Source organism: Xiphophorus maculatus, chromosome 18 (assembly GCF_002775205.1).
Source record: "Xiphophorus maculatus strain JP 163 A chromosome 18, X_maculatus-5.0-male, whole genome shotgun sequence".
Lineage (NCBI taxonomy): Eukaryota > Metazoa > Chordata > Actinopteri > Cyprinodontiformes > Poeciliidae > Xiphophorus > Xiphophorus maculatus.
This window is the reverse complement of record NC_036460.1, coordinates 31,331,298-31,348,532: the sequence shown is the minus strand read 5'-3', so window position 1 is coordinate 31,348,532 and position 17,235 is coordinate 31,331,298. Positions and strand designations below refer to the sequence as shown.

The 17,235-nt window shown below is 39.5% G+C and overlaps 1 protein-coding gene across 4 annotated transcripts in view; it reads right to left on the bottom strand.

Moving 5' to 3' along the window:
• The window catches only part of bcas3 (BCAS3, microtubule associated cell migration factor), a 342,270-nt gene that overhangs the window by 233,666 nt on the left and 91,369 nt on the right, over positions 1-17,235 (bottom strand). For all 4 annotated transcript variants that reach the window (XM_023351529.1, XM_023351532.1, XM_023351531.1 and 1 more), the window contains 3 exons: positions 8,691-8,815; positions 8,267-8,432; positions 8,080-8,177 (listed from right to left, as the gene is read on the bottom strand). In XM_023351529.1, coding sequence (XP_023207297.1) covers positions 8,080-8,177; positions 8,267-8,432; positions 8,691-8,815 — 389 coding nt within the window. The remainder of the gene's footprint in view (positions 1-8,079; positions 8,178-8,266; positions 8,433-8,690; positions 8,816-17,235) is intronic.

The following is a 17,235-nucleotide window of genomic DNA, read 5'->3' as shown; positions in this document are numbered from 1 at the left end:
TGCGTTCAGTTCTGCCATGAGAGAGTCTGACTGACAGACCTGCTCAGGTGGTATCTGTACATTCACAGTTAACATTAGTCCCCCAACTGATGCCAACTCAGCGACTTTCTTGTTATATTTAGCAACATTTCAGACAAAAAAAATCTGTATTAGCAAAAATTAGAATCAGTAGGTCAGGCTTTTTGAAGATCAATAATTGGTGATCGGCTAGAAAACTTCTATTAGTGCAACCTTAGATGTGATGCAACACAGCAAAACCAGGAACAAATCGCTAGAGCAGAAACGGAAAAAAAGACCCCAAAAAACCATAAATTTCCAAGAAAACAGTGATTTTTGACAAACATACCAGCTGAAGTCATGAAGACACCACCCCATGTTTTATACAGGAAAACTCAGTGTTTGAATTCAACTTGGTCACAGAACAAATCTGAGCCATTTCAGGTTCTGGCGAAAACTTGTTGCTGAAACATACTGCCTTTGTTTGGCTTTTCACAAGCTTCTATTATTGGTTTCGTACTATAAGGTGCACCTTTGACAGGGAAACATCGCTACTTATTGCCACTACAACATTTGAGGAAGACAGACGATGAAACAGAGAATATCCAGAACCATATTAGCACTATGAGAGAAGAGAATTTTCTACATTTGGCATCACATTTAACATATTTCATCCTTCAGAAATTTCTTTAGTGATTAATATAACATACTACAAAAAATAACAACTATATCCTTTTGTGCAGTACCACAATGTCAAAAAATTTATAGATTTTATAAAACACTACAGTTCAAGTAAATTAAAATTCTGTAAACAAATAATTTTTTGACGCGTCTTGCCCGAGATGACCAGATTTGATGAATACTTTTGGTGCCAGAGCTCACAGAGTGGTAGGGGCATTGCAGAAAAGAAAAAATAAAGAATATCTAAATCACTATAGGTAATTAATGTAATTATAATTGATGTCATCATCACAATCTTATCAATAATACAAATAATATCAGTGACATATTTTCCTCATTTTTATTTGAAGTATATTTGTAAATGAACATGACACTTTTTCACTGCTTTGGATTTGTGAAGATTGTATCATCTCAACAACTAAAAAACATGGCTGAATGTGACATGTTATCCTTCTAAGTCTCTAATTATATTGCCAGATCTCAATGTTTATTTCTATCTGCAGGATAACTGAAAGTGAAATTGTTAGTGGCAATAGTTTGGCATCTACAGCCCAGAAAAAAATTATGCCATTACATGAATAGTTTTATACTTGTTTATAGACCATACTTCCCATTTAATATGTTGTCTATAGCTACAGCAAGTGCAAACAAAAAAAAGTTCAAGGGCAAAGAGACTGAAAATCCTCAGCAATTAAAACCAGAATGATTGTAATGGAAAGTTTGCTTCAATTCAATTAATTTTTTTTATTGATTTGAATGGAAAATCTTACAAATGCTCTTCTATATTGAGACAGGGGATTCAGAGGATGAGCAAGCACTCTTATGAAGATAGGGCAGAGCGAGTGGAAAAATGGCAGAGAAGGCTAGCGGATTAAAAAAAAAAACAAACAAAAAAACCGAGAGAGAAGAACTAAGCTTTTACGTTGTTACTTATTAAGTAAAATCAGCATTCCCTGATAACCTCCATCCTCCAACTTGGGCTCTCCGACTTTCTCCATCCCTATCTTTCCCTTTGCTATGTGACCCCTGAGGTCAATAGCTGTTCCCAAATTAATTATTGATGCTCTGAAGCATTTGGTGGACTGGCTGGATCGGGTTTCAAGTAGGTGGGTTGGTAAGGTTAGTCAACAATGAAGTGTATGTCAGCATGCAGCAACTCCCTGCCTTCAGTTGGACATATATACACTGCTCAAAAAAATAAAGGGAACACTCAAATAACACATCCTACATCTGAATTAAAGAAATATTCTCATTGAATACTTTGTTCTGTACAAAGTTGAATGTGCTGACAACAAAATCACACAAAAATCATCAACGGAAATCAAATTTATTAACCAATGGAGGCCTGGATTTGGAGCCACACACAAAATTAAAGTGAAATAACACTACATGCTGATCCAACTTTAATGTAATGTCCTTAAAACAAGTCAAAATGAGGCTCAGTATTGTGTGTGGCCTCCACGTGCCTGTATGACCTCCCTACAACGCCTGGGCATGCTCCTGATGAGGTGGTGGATGGTCTCCTGAGGGATCTCCTCCCAGACCTGGACTAAAGCATCCGCCAACTCCTGGACAGTCTGTGGTGCAACGTGACGTTGGTGGATGGAGCAAGACATGATGTCCCAGATGTGCTCAATCGGATTCAGGTCTGGGGAACGGGCTGGCCAGTCCATAGCTTCAATGCCTTCATCTTGCAGAAACTGCTGACACACTCCAGCCACATGAGGTCTAGCATTGTCCTGCATTAGGAGGAACCCAGGGCCAACCGCACCAGCATATACTTTTGGTCTGTACTGTATATATATATATATATATATATATAAGGTGTGTTCAAAAGTTTGGACACACCTTTTAATTCAATGAGTTTCCTTTATTTTCATGACTATTGACATTGTAGATTCACACTGAAGGCATCAAAACTATGAATAACACATGTGGAAATATGCACTAAACAAAAAAGTGTAAAACAACTGAAAATAGCCCTTATATTCTAGTTTCTTCAAAGTAGCAACCTTTTGCTGTGATTACTGCTTTGCACACACTCTGCATTTTCTTGATGAGCTTCAAGAGGTAGTCACCTGAAATGGTTTTCACTTCATAGGTCAACCTGCCCTGTCAGGTTAATAAGTGGGATTTCTTGCCTTATAAATAGTCATGAAAATTAAGAAAACCCATTGAATTAGAAGGTGTGTCCAAACTTTTGGTCTGTACTGTATATATATATATATATATATATATATATATATATATATATATATATATATATATATATATATATATATATATATATATATATATATCTGATTACTGGCAGGGCATAGCTGTTTATCGCACGGATAAACACCCTGAGACTGTACACGAGCCGCAAGGAAGGAGGCAGAGGACTAGTGAGTGTGAGAACCACAGTCCAGGACGAAACAACTAAGATCCATAAATACATCAGGGACAAAGCCTCAACAGACAATGTGCTCAGTGAATGTCTCAGACAACAGGGAACGGAGGTTGAGGTGCCAGAGATACCATCATGGGAGGACAAGCCCCTACATGGGATGTACCACCAGCAAATAACCCAAGTGGCTGATATCAGTAAATCCTACCAATGGCTGGACAAAGCTGGACTCAAGGACAGCACAGAGGCCCTCATCCTGGCCGCCCAGGAACAGGCCCTAAACACCAGAGCAATAGAGGCCCAGATATACCACACCAGACAAGACCCAAGGTGTAGGTTGTGCAAGGAGGCCCCTGAGACAGTCCAGCACATAATAGCAGGGTGCAAGATACTGGCAGGGAATGCGTACATGGAACGACATAACCAAGTTGCAGGCGTAGTGTACAGAAACATCTGTGCAGAATATGGACTGGAAACCCCGAGATCAAAGTGGGAAACACCCCGAAAGGTGGCGGAGAACGCCAGAGCTAAGATCCTGTGGGACTTCCAGATCCAGACAGACAAAATGGTAATGGCAAACCAACCAGACATTGTCGTAGTGGATAAACAACAGAGGAAAGCCGTTGTGGTAGATGTAGCAATACCAAGCGACTGCAACATCAGGAAAAAGGAGCACGAGAAACTAGAGAAATACCAGGGCCTCAGGGAGGCACTGGAGAGGGCCTGGAAGTTGAAGACCACAGTGGTGCCTGTGGTCATCGGGGCCCTCGGGGCAGTCACCCCCAAACTGGACCAATGGCTACAACAGATCCCAGGAACAACATCAGACATCTCAGGAACAACATCAGACATCTCAGTCCAGAAATGTGCAGTCCTTGGCACAGCCAAGATACTGCGCAGGACCCTCAAGCTCCCAGGCCTCTGGTAGAGGACCCGAGCTCAGAGGATAAGAACCACCCGCGGTGGGTGAGAAGGGAATTTATATATATATATATATATATATATATATATATATATATATATATATATATATATATATACACATATATATATATATATATATATATACATATATATATACATATATATAAAGAGAGAGAGAGAGAGAGAGATTTAGAAAGTGTGAAGTAGCCTTCCAATAATGTCAAACACATAAAAAAAATAAAAATAAAGAAAATATGGCCATTTTAAGGTTGGCATGTTTAATGTTTAAGCCCAAAGAAATCCAGATGCAATTATTTTATTTTAGGTGTTACAGCGACTACATGCTGTTGGTCAGTGCGGTGCGCATCACTGCTCACCATCATATCACACTGAGTACAGCAGAAGCATTGCAGCCCCAGGCGGGACAGGCCCACACATATGAGCCAGTGGTGTGCCACGCATCTTAATAGTAAACAAAATAAACAATAAAAGTTGTTTTGGAAATCAAATAGGAGTCATACAGTCATCTAAAAAAGAAGAAATACATTTTTATTTCCACTTTTATTGTTATCACAATTGTACAGCATAATATCATGATCAAATTTTAAGTCCACATCGCCCGCCCCTAACCGTATTATTCAGTTTTTTTAATACAATTTTGAATCGACGTATGATAAAAACTAAAACGATTCTTCACATTTTCACAAATTGTTGCACTTAACATGATTAAAAAAGAGTCAGAGGACAAAATCCAAAAGAATGCACAAATTTGAATCAATAAACAAGCCTAGGCAGGTCTAGGCTCTTATTCCTCGACTATTAATGCTGTTGCAAAACCAACAACCAGATGCTTGTTTTCACTGTCAGAAGACTAAATAAAGCTACAATTAAAAAGTAAAGTAGAAAAACAAATACTAAATAACCTGAAAACGCCTTAATGCTTCTGACGGTTTAAACTCAGACGAGCTTGAAGTGAACTTTCTACAACTCTTAACCATCTCCTGATGGGAACTATTGTGATGTAGAAACCTGTCGTTTGATACTGGGATTATGTTTATACCCACATAAAGCATGATGTGAGCTCCAGTTTACTGTCGAGGGACAGAGATGTCTCTGACACACTCTTTATTGACTGTGCAGTAAGTGGTGTTTTGCTGGGCTGAAAGCTGGTAGCCAGTGGCCTGTTAACCGGAGCAGTGAAGCAGGGAGTCAGAACAAGAACAAAGGCTGCCTAGATATTGATGTAGACCAACCTGCTGGGGCCAGTGGGCTGGGGGCCCGGGGCCGGACAGGGTGATCTCTAGGGATAGATAAGGAGCTAACAACCTGATAGATCTGCAGAGCTGGCTGCATAGTGAACAGAGGTGAGCCGTCTTGTCTCGGTTACCTGCTCTCTCCATTTCTCCACTTTCTATTTTTCATGAGCAATCTTCAAATCTTTACTGTACTTGTTTGCCAGACATGTCTGGCTTGGCTCACTCAACTGCTCCACCTGCCCTGCTTCTCACTTTCCTCGTTTGAGAAGTCTTGTGGCAGACAGGTGCTGGCATGGTGACAGAGTGGAATAGCTTAGTCATTATATATCATTCAAGGTGTATTTGACTGACAGTTACTTCATTCAGCCAAGCACTGCACTTACCCCATCCTTTCTCTGTCTCTCTTTGATTACTGACCCAGTCATGGCGCCAGGGTCTCTCTTTACCAAACGCCTGATGCTCCAAAGCCTTCACTCCGGGCCCTTTCTCAGAGCAATTAGATCTATTGACAGGGCAAATGTGGCTGGGCTGTCATGGGCCTCAAAGTCCTAAGAGAGCTGCCAAGCAAGCCAGCCAGTCAGCCAGTCTCCACAATTAGCACATTAAATGACAGAGAGAAGTACGCCTGTGGCCAGAAAGCACAACCTCTGTTTCTGCCACCATCATAGGAGCCAGGCAGAAACTCAGGTGGTAAATTAGTCACGGGTTTATTTGCTCTGGAGCAAAGTTTGTCATGAGGGGAAGAAGTGTCTGAACACATGCTGTGGACTGACGGATAAATATTAATGAGCGAAAATAATCTTTAGAGAAAACTTTGTATGAAAAAAGGACATTCTTGGACAAAGGATGATTTATTCAGAATTTCCTAATAATCAGTTGTGACACCTGAAGTTCAAAAACAATTTTTTTTTAATCTGCCATAAAGGCAGTTTTTATTTGCATACATGAATCTCACAAATAAAGAGGAGAAACTTCCTGCACTACACTAAAAAGCTGCCCCAAGCCTGAAAGATTGTAGTGCAGGATCTCATCTCCTTTTGAGTGTACAGTGTTTCTCTCTTGTTTCCTTATCTCTTCAAAGATTTGCTGTGCCTTGCCATCCTCTGCAGGGCTGAGTGCTGCCAGTAGCTGCTACAGATGGACAGGTGGAGATAGTGACCATGAAGTGGCGCCACTGGTGTCTTTTATCTTCCCGTCCTCCAGGCTCCGGTCTGGTCTGACCCTGGGCCTTCCTCTCCTCCTCCCTTCCTATTCCTTTTTCTTGCAAGCTGCATTTTTAATCAGGCTGGGTCATCCAATATAGAGCCATGAGACTGGAGACTACGGCCTGTCAATCAGAAGCTGCCAACCTTTTAACTTCCACAGACAATCTGAAAAAGACGGGTCTGCAGCACAATTAGGTTCAGGGCAGATTTATTGACACTTTGATTCACCAGCTTCTCAGCTGTAAAATGTTCCTGTTTTCTTGTTTGTTCCTACAATACAGCATAATGTAATGGTTGCTGGCCAATGCAAATCTGACCTAGATAGCGCAATTTGTTCTGCGAGTTAGAACAGTGTCTTTTCTGTTTCTTTTCAACATACTAATCCGTATGCTCAGCAAGAGGCACTTGGACAAGCAACTTATGGTGCTGCTGTAATTCCTCCTAAGGTCAAATTGACTCTTTCTCCTGGATCACTTCTCAACTAGGCTGCCAAGCCCTGGAGGGAGCAGCAGAGGAGAGAGCTGGCAAGGGGACACATGCTGAGAAACAGGATGCTGAGAGTCTCTTTCTGGGTGCAAAGCGCAGAAATGGAAGGTGGCAGTCCAAGAGAAACTCGGTCATTGGTGGTGTATAGGATGCAGACCCAAAGGGTAAATGGCAAGAGAGCAGGAAATGAGTAGGGGGTTGAACAATTATGTTTATAACATTTTGACCTCACATTGCTTCACACTTGGTTGACCATGGGAGTAAAGAACCACAGTGGTTTTATCCGGCTATTGTTAATTGGATGTAAATGTTAATGCAATGAATCTCTCTCATTATGCAGCCAGTTTCAATACTCATGCTGGCACAGAATGGTGGAAAAAGCTGACGCCCGAGCCCATCACCCCAACACGTTCTCATTGCTCTGACACTACAAGAGACCATTACCACTAATTTGACAAAATATCCTACCAGTAAGACCTGAAGCACTGCAGTACTCAATTGGTATGAGTCGATAGATTTGTGTACAGCTGCAACTTGGCCTGGGGAGCCTACTAAAACTAATTAAACATTTTGAATGCTTATAATTATGGAGTGAGCTCAAAACGCCTTCCTATTCCTGTGGGGGTGGATTGAATAAGTGCGTGGCCATCCGTGCTACATGACCTCTAAGACAGCAAACCACAGACCTCACTGCTCAGCACTTGTTACCGAATATGAGGGAATTTAGGGTGTCAGCTAATTGGTTCGAATGTGGCATTATGAAGGAATTGCCACAGGATATATTCATGGTTGATTGATCTTCCATCTGACTAACTAGGGTCTAACTACATTGGTTTCTCCTTAGCATGTGACATCGAGAACACACCGGAAACTGGCTTTCAACAACTAATATAAAAGGTTACATGCACCAAAGCAAAACCAAACATACAAACCGGACTGTTATCTAAGTCAAATGCTGATGTTGTTTAGGTAATATTTATTGCATCTCAATTTTGCCCAAAAAAGGCCACAGTTGTTGCAAAGGATGCATTCTGATTCTTAAAACAGCAATAAATATTAAAAAAAAGAAAAAAACCCTAAATTTCAGTCATTGACTTGGCAATGAAAGAGTCTTTGTAAAAAGAACAACTGTGAAACCTACCAGCAAGAAGATACTGGTAGTACTGAACCAGATCCGAGGCCAGCACCAGCGGGTGGTTGGAGCTGAAAGGTGGCTGCAACTCGTTCCACTGCGGAGTCCTACATGAGAAGTGCCATAATCCAACATGAATCCATAGAAACAAGATTCTAACACATTTTGTAAGAGAAAGTGGAAAATAAGCTGTTACCTGGCTAAGGTCCAGCATGCTCTGGGAGAAGTGCTCAGCTCCAGTGGAGTCTCGTCGCTAATCTTTTGTGCAGTGGTAATTGGCCGAGGCTCCAGGACATGCTCCACCACATTACCATAGCAACTGATTATGTACAGTGAGTCCACAACCGACTGCCGGGACTGATCTGTGACGATGTTGTGAAGCAAAGCCATGAATAACACACAACAGACATGTGAAATGTTCTGGTCAATATCTGTAGTACCAATTCCCAATAAATGCCGTCTCAAGGCACTTTGCAAATAATAATTTCAATTCAACCATAAATACATTCTAAAGGATCTTAGTTACCAAGAAGTGCAGTAAGCTCAAAAGTAGTTTAAAAAGTGTCTGTCTATGGAGGCTACAACTGTTCTGTGCACCCTGGGTTTGATTCAATTCGTACCTTTCTCTCTCTTCATGTTTGGATTTGTGAGGAACCAGGAGCGGGACGAGGCAAAGATAGCAGCAACGCAGAACTCTCCTCCACTGGACTTGCTCGGAGAGATCTGGGGGGTTGGTTTAGCTTTGCTTCAAGAGGAAGAAAGAATTGAAAAGTTTAGCCAGAGGAAGAGAAATACAACTTCTTTACAAAAATGTTACTGTTATTTTTTTTTATTGCAGTAAAGTATTTTATTTTCAAAAGGCTAAAATGTCATATGGAGTTAATTTCAACTGAACAATATTATCTGAACTGTTGCATTATACTCCCAGGTTCGGCCCTTTGACTCCTTTAAAATGGAATGGATTATGACCACAAATCAAACAAAAATATCTTTAAAGGGTAGATATCATTTTCTGGACTCCAGTAACCATGGTTCCTTACTGTAGACTTTTGACTGAAAACTGAAAAATAGTGTAAATCAGGGTCTCAAACTCCAGTCCTCAAGGGCCGGTGTCCTGAAACCTTTAGATGTGCCTCTGCTGCACCACACCTGAATAGAATAATTAGGTCATTAAGGCTCTGGAGAACTTATCTACACAAGGAGGAGGTAATTTCATTCCAGTGTTTTGTATGTGGCACATCTAAAAACCGCAGGACAGTGGCCCTTGAGGACTGGAGTTTGACACCTGTGGTGTAAATCATTGGTTGTCAAAGTGGATTCCATATCCTGATCAGATGAAACATCCTGCGGCCTCATTTCATATCCCAAACTTTAAAAGTATAGCATGGCGAAGGGGTGGAATAACCCACAGCCTAATGACGATCTGCATTTATCCCAAGATTACATGAAATACAGGAAAAATATAAGGCACAGCCTGTAATGTCGAAAGAGGGATTTAAAAATAAATAAATAAAGCATGTTGGCAAGTATGTGGGAGGTGCAGAGTCACAGTAATAATAGTTTACCATGCAAAGGAAGGAGCAGGGGAAAACTGAAAAGTCTCTAAGAACTAAGACACATTTTAGGATGACTATTTTCTGACAGCAGGTTTATATAAGTGGAAATAAAATATTAAAAATGTACAAAAAAGAAAGCAAAAAAAAAGGAGAGACTGGCATGCATGGAGTAAAATAACTCTCTTTAATTTTTAGCAAAACCGCATAAGAGAAACAAAAAAAAAAGCTGAGAAGATGCTCTGCTTCTACCACCTTTCAACATCTAGGCATTTTTCTTTACAGAATAGCTCCTGGTCAGTTCGATAAGATGAAGAATATGTAGGTATCTATTTCCAAGTCCAACAGCAGAACAACAAACTGGTTCTCCCACTTTAGATCTCTGCAACAAACTTACCATGGTTCCGAACCAGTGGAATGTTAGGGGCAGGAGCTCAAGTGGATAAAAAGGACAGCTTGTGCAGCACATGGAACTGCTGGCTTAGTAGTGTGAGATTTTTTTTATACAGGCATCATGTATATATACCTATTTCAAATCATGTGTGGTCTTGGGCCACACATAAACTGAAAAGAAAACAAAAAACAAACAAACAAACAAACCAAAAAACAAGATTTCAGAAGTGCTTTTCTTGTCCTGAGGAAAATCATCAGGTGCCCTAGCACCTCCATGTGTTTATCTGTTCCTAACTATTTATCAGTTTATTGCTCTCCCTGCCCAGTCTGACAGTTATGGGATGTCTACAGGTACACTATCATTTTTTTCTGTTTTCTGAATAGAAAACAGAAAACATGGATTGAACAAAGTTCTGTGATATTAAACTTCTCCACATCTTTCTCCCTGACCTGTCTGCTGTTTTTCTTGCTTCCTCAATGTTCTCTAAAAAGAGAGAAAGGTTTACTCCAAGAGTAAATGACAAAGAGGTGAACTAATTCTGTAACTTTTGAGGGAATTTGTTGTGTCGGGTTTTATTTGGGGGTAGAATAGTAAAAGGGAGAAGATTGCATGCCTACCACAGTTTTGTTAAAAAATGAACAATGAAGAACCGCCTGGCAGTCTTTGTGTTCTATCACAAAATAATTCCTTACAAAAAGCTTGAAGGCTACTTGTAAAATGACAGAATCTACTTTTACAACATGCTGTAAAGCCATTTAGCTTAGCCTAAAGATCTCACCTTAAAGTACAAGACCTACAAACGCTCTGGTTATCACTGAACCTCAAACACGTCCAAGCTGCGTGGCCTGTTTAACTTTGGGACAAATTTATTAGGAAGCTATTGGATTATTTAGCATGTCAGGACTGCTTCAGAGAAAGTGAACTTTCAACGGGACGGCCATATGGTTGCAATCAAACAACAGTAGCAAGATCTGGTATTACTGTGTGGCCTTAGAACAAAACCGAACAGTGAAAAGTGTTTGCTGCTGATCAGTCTAGAAGTGGACTATCTGGTGTTACACTCTTCCTCAGCTCTGCTGAACTCTGACCTTTGAATAGAACACTATAATGAAAATAAGTCCTTGAGTGACTGACAGTCATTCAAGGAAGCAGGTACTGTTTCAATGTGCTTTTGATGCTTTCCTGCAGATTAGTGTTGGTTTTCCATCAAGCATTATTGAAGGTAGAGTTCCTGTGTAGGGTCAAATTTCCTGAATTTGAAAATTAAATTAGGTAAAATCAACTTTTTATATCATGTTATGTTAGTCCCTTAACAAAAACCTACCTGGTGTGTTGCTTTGGTTCATTCATGCATGGTTGAGGAATCCTTGAATCTCCAATGACAGACAGTGAGGGGTCACAAAGCTCCGCCTATTTCCACAAAGCTCCTTCTTGGAGATGCAGTCTCCAGGTGAGCTTCTGCCTAACAGAGCACCCCTTCCCTTGTGGGATCCCATATCCTCACACGTGATTGGCCACAAGGCTGCCATGCTAATCAAAACAAAGTTCTACTGTGAGCAGAGTGGTTACACTCAGAGTGAGAACTGAGCAGTTAAAGGCTCCATTACTCTCTCTTTTATCTGTCCATTTCTCAAATGTTGTGCTGCTTGCTATGCTGTTGTGTTGCCTGGAAAATACACAATAAAGCCACTTTAAATACTGAAAAAATTTGTTACATTTTTTAACAACATTTGGGTACATCACTCCACAACATCAAATATTCTGGGACAATTATTTGTTTATTTTTTACAATTTTTTTTCATATACTCAACTACATTAAGTGTGTTCAGTGTCTGATCTGCACAGTGCTCTAACAATGACCAAACAGCTGTTTCCTTTGTTCTGAAGTGAGGTTCGAGTAAACAAACATTAGAACTTAATAAAAGATGGAATGAAACCTTAAGGTGAACAATAATCCCTAGAGGGGGAGAAAGTGTGTCTAATCGTTAAAGGGACTTTCACAATTCAGGACTCTGAAAGAGCAGTTGCTGGTAAAAGTCTCTTTCTGCTACCTCCCTACAGACTGTCAGCACCTCATAAATTAGTCCCTGGATACAAAGGGAAGCTGATGCCTTTGTTTGCCTGCTGTATGAAAGAGGGATCTTGAAAAATGAAGTAGTGATGGTAGTCCCAGGAAAGACCATGATACAAGATTTAGGCTTTCGTTTATTAGTGCTGGGCCAAGAGAAGAAGGATGAATAACCTCATATCCATAGTAAGCCTTGTGTATAACAGGAAGACAGGGAAAGAGAGGAAGTTGAACTCAGGATATTGCTCTGGCTGACTCTAGTTTGTTCATGTCCTCTCCTTCAGGCTCTTCCACAGGTCCAGTTTTGCTTCAAAGCGTCCAGAGGACAAAACATTTAGTAAACCGGCCGAGACAGGCACTCTCTAGCTGTAAAATACTAAAGTGTTAGGGGCTTTTCTTTTACCTCTAAAGGCATGCTTTACTTTCTCAGTATTTTTTTATTGATTCAGGCCAATGTTTAAATATTCATACAGCAGAAAATCTAAAAGGAAGTATGAGGAAAACTAAAAATAGTCAATGTGTGGCATATGTTTAAACAGCTTAAAAATTTGAGAATCACAGTACCGTACATTACAATAGGTAGACGTATGTACAATTGGAAATCAGCATAAGAAAACCAGAAATCTCCTCTAACAGGGCAACTAAACATGATATTCATGACTTTGGGACCACGTTTTTTTTTTGGCAGAGTTCATTTTCTAAAAACCAGCTGTTCCATTTCTTTTATTTCTGGAAAATATCTTAGACCCTCAAAGGCTGTGCGGTTCGCTGGTTTCTATAACCCATGGTACACAAATCAGCTCATGTCGGGTTCAAGCCTCAAGAGGTCAGAAACTGGGGAATATTCCACATATGGACTTAGAATTTGGACTGGACGATATTTTGAAATGATTAGAAGATGTAAATGCTCACAATGTAAACTTAGAAATTAAAGTTAGACCTTCTTAAGCAGCTTGACAAACGGTTGACTATGAAAGCCCAATAAATACAAAACATGTATGGAGTACCAGAGCTTAGTGTTTGGAGCAATTCATGATATACCGACCAATATTGCAACCACATCTAATGTGTATATACATAAATAATCACACAATGTATATACTTAGAAGTCTCCAACAGCAGGCTATAACACTGGCTCCCTACTGTGGTTTCATAGCCTCTTTGAAGAGCCCTCAGCTAGCACCAAGCCTGCCAACAGGAGTAAAGATCACAGCTTGGTTCCTTTCTCATCTGGGTAGAGTGGCCACTAAAATGCATTCATCTGCATTTTAAATCATACATTTGCTCTTGATCTCACTGGAAGTGGCTTGAACGTGTTGAGGTTTCTGCCCTTGTGACTAAAAAGTGCAGCTCCAGGGCTTCATTCTCCTCTCCGTATGGAACATACGGTTTATGAAGTAGGCCACTGGTGCGGAAATGGGTAAACCAACATCTCAAAGTTACAAAAAATGTAACTCAATATCAGCAAATTAGGAACATAAATATATACTGCAAGGGAACTGGGTGCGGAGGGAACCAGATGTTTCTAAACAAACGGCTAATCTTTCTGTTTGTCCTCCTTTTTGTAACATGGACTTTAGAGGGGAGGCAAATCAATTTTTTTTTTCCTTTGCAACTTTAATTCACTGAAAAGACTACTCACATGTCGTTTCCACTTTTAATTTCACAAATGAGGCCTCTTGACTGAGCTAATAGCTTTTCCTCAGGGGCATAATTCAATCTGCGACATCAACCATCAAAGTCCCTTCGCATTACTATGTCCGGAGCTAACATGAGGCGCCGCTCAGGAGGAGCGGGGGGTGCACGACTGCATGTCCAGTGGCAGCCTTCATTTATTTTCAGTCGTCACAGTAAACAATTATAACACAGCTTACTTAGTTAGTCAGCCAGTTTTAAAGGAGCTGTATGGCTTGTTTAATAGTTGTCAGAAAAGGAGACTGCACAAAGAAAGAAAAAAAAGAGAATGTGAGCAGTCATGTGGAGGACACATCCTTCAACGTAACATTAATTATTTTATTACAGTACTTGAAGACAAAAAGGAAGCCTTGAGACTCTGTTGAGCATATTGCACTATTGACAACTGCTTAGGAAACACAGAGGAGAAAACTGGAAAACAGCCATTAAATGTTTAAGGGTACTTTTTTTTCCATCTGTTTTGGGGTCTAAAATCCAGAGTGCCTTACAAGAAGCCTAAAGAATGGACAATGCACTGCTACAGTTCATTCAGGCTATTCAGAAAACAATATTTTTTCATTTGTTCACATCTGATCCAAAAGTAGTTATTGTGAGCAGAGGGACTCAAACTGCTAAGGATGTGTAGCTTTGAAAATCTATATGGTCCGAGGGTCCAGATTAGCTAGATGCTGAATGAAAGCAGAAAGAAAAAAAGTTTCAATTAAAAAGTATGAGTGACTGGCCACAACAAAAGGAGAAACCCAAGACTTGGAGAAGGCACCACATGCTATTCATTTTCTAAAGTGAATGGAGTCAGCAGGGAGGAGCAGGAGAGCAGGGAGCCGGGAAGGGAAAAGTTCACTTCACTGAACCACTCAATCATCTCTCCATAAGTGACTCTGTCATAATGGGGCTTTCTTTAAAAGCTTGTAAGCATCTGATTTCACGAGGCAGTGTTGACAAGAGACTCAGCTTCAGCTCATCCCAAAGAAAGAAAGAAAAAAACAGTTCCTGTGCTTTTAAAATAACTCTCAAAACCGGGAAAGCTCACTCATTGCTCTAGATCTCCATCATCTTTTACTTTAATCACATTTAGTTGTTTTCATTTCATTTTTATTTATTGGTACAATAATAACTTGGTAGGAACTGGGAAGAATACATGAGGTGATGCTGCTTTGGATGAATATTATTAAAAGATGATGCGTATGTTGGATAAGGAGGAAGTGTTTTATTTACATTTTAAATCATTCACAGTGATGTTTAGAAACTAAATCTATTCTCCAATAGGCAGTTTTACACTATGTAAACATATAATTTCACATATTGTTTATGACGATAAATGCTGCACTAAATCAAAGGAATAGTGGGGATATTTTTAAGTAGGGTTCTATGGAAAAAATCCATAGTAGCTAGTATCTTACCAGTCAGTGGTAGACAGTCATCATAAACAGAAAGTTTTCAACAGAGAAAACAGTTGTCTAAATTGATACACTTTCAAAGTGGTTCATTGAATGTATGTTTTATAAACCATTAAAATGGCATGTGTGACATTTTTTTTAGAAGCCTAGAGGTATTGACCATGCAGAATGTCTTTCATCTCTGATGAGCAAATAAATATTTTGTATTTGTGCTAAATCAAAGTAATAAATAAATCATGGATAATATAACTAATTATTACAATTAGTTATATAACTAATTGTAATAATTTCTAGGCTTTATTACTTTAGCATCAGTAAGAATATTTTTTACTTTAATGTTTTAAATAACTGCCAGATATTACAATATATGAACAAGTGCTGAGTTTGATTTTTCTACTTCTGATGACTATATAGTATTTCTATGTTATAATCTTGTAGAGTACAGAGTTATCATCCATTGATGTCAGGACCCACTGGACTGTGCATGTCCCCTGCAGAATGCAAGATACAATAACTGTTTACACTATTTACAATTATGTCAATAACATAATTTACAACTCGCCGCCAGCACAGGTCACATCTCCACCTGTTATCTGCTGCAGATGTTGGAGTTTTTATATTTAGTACAATGTCTCACCTCACACTGCCTCCTGCTGAGCCTGCTACTCTTTTGATTTCAGATTTTTTTCTCTCTTCATTTATCCATTCACCTACCTGTAACACCTAGGCATCATTAAGATGGATCTCATTCATTAATGTCCATTTGGTACCATAACTTATTTTATCAGCTGCCATGTTTACAAACAAATAATCCTTCTGTATTTTCATTGTTATTGTTGATCAGATTTACGTATTTTATCACTTTTGGAACTTTTGTGTGACAGACAATCTGCATGAAAAGATCTCTATAGAGTACAGAAAATGGAGTGGGAAGCCATTTGCTCTCTGTACTTGCTTTCATCCATTTATGTTGAAGATTTTTATCTTTTGGGAAAGAGAACAGGTTTATGTGTTCACTGGAGTAATTAGAAAACCCAGCCGCTATGCATCACTTTGGCATTCATTACATCATTCTCCAGCAAAAGCTGATAATGAAGAAAAACAAACAACTTACTAACAAAGGTAGCTCACTGGATGTTCCCCTCTTTACATCACATCCTGTAAAGGGTAAGCCCAGTTCACACTACACATTTTTGCCCCGATTTTCCCCTTACAACAATCTTAGAACAATCAGTGTCCCAAGATCCCAAACAGCTGACATGGCGCAACCCTGAGTCCAGTGAACATTGGAGATAATATGCAGAAGCAACATGAATGTTTATTCAACATTTCATGCAAGAGGTACACTCAGAAATGATAAGGAGAGGAGTTGGAGAGAAATTGCGACCGTAGTTGATACACCCGGTAACTTTTCAGCTATTCATCATTAATGTGACATAAATATTCTATCGATATGGCTATTCATTCAGTCAGGGCTTGGCACTGATACCTACGATTTTGTGTGGTCTCTCAGGTTTTGAAAATCAGCTGACAATCCGCTGTGTGAACTGGGCTTTAGGCAAAACAGAGCTACATTAAAACCATTTTAAAACATTTGTATTTAATTTGTATGTAAGTTATAAAAAAAATCAACTATATGAATGATATAAATTCATACCGGCAACTTGTGTATAGTTCCAACATCTTATCAGGGACACTTTTAATACCAGAAGTACCAATTCAAACCACATCACACTTTTTAGAGGTTTGCAAGGATCATTTGTATTTCTATCAGAACAAATCCGAACAGATGAATGTCTACACATAAAGAAAAGAAAAAACTGCACATTGCTCATACCTATAATGAGTAAATGTAAACGTGATACCAGAATGGTAGTATTAATATTGGCCTAAACACAATACGTGAAAATTAAATCGAGAACATTTGGTTCACTTGTTGCTGTCTGTTGAGGAATTTTCCAAGCAAAAAGCACACATCTCCAAGTAACCATCGAGCCACACAACACACTGAGAATCACACCACAGTATGACAAGGCAGAACTGCTGCGTGCAAACACA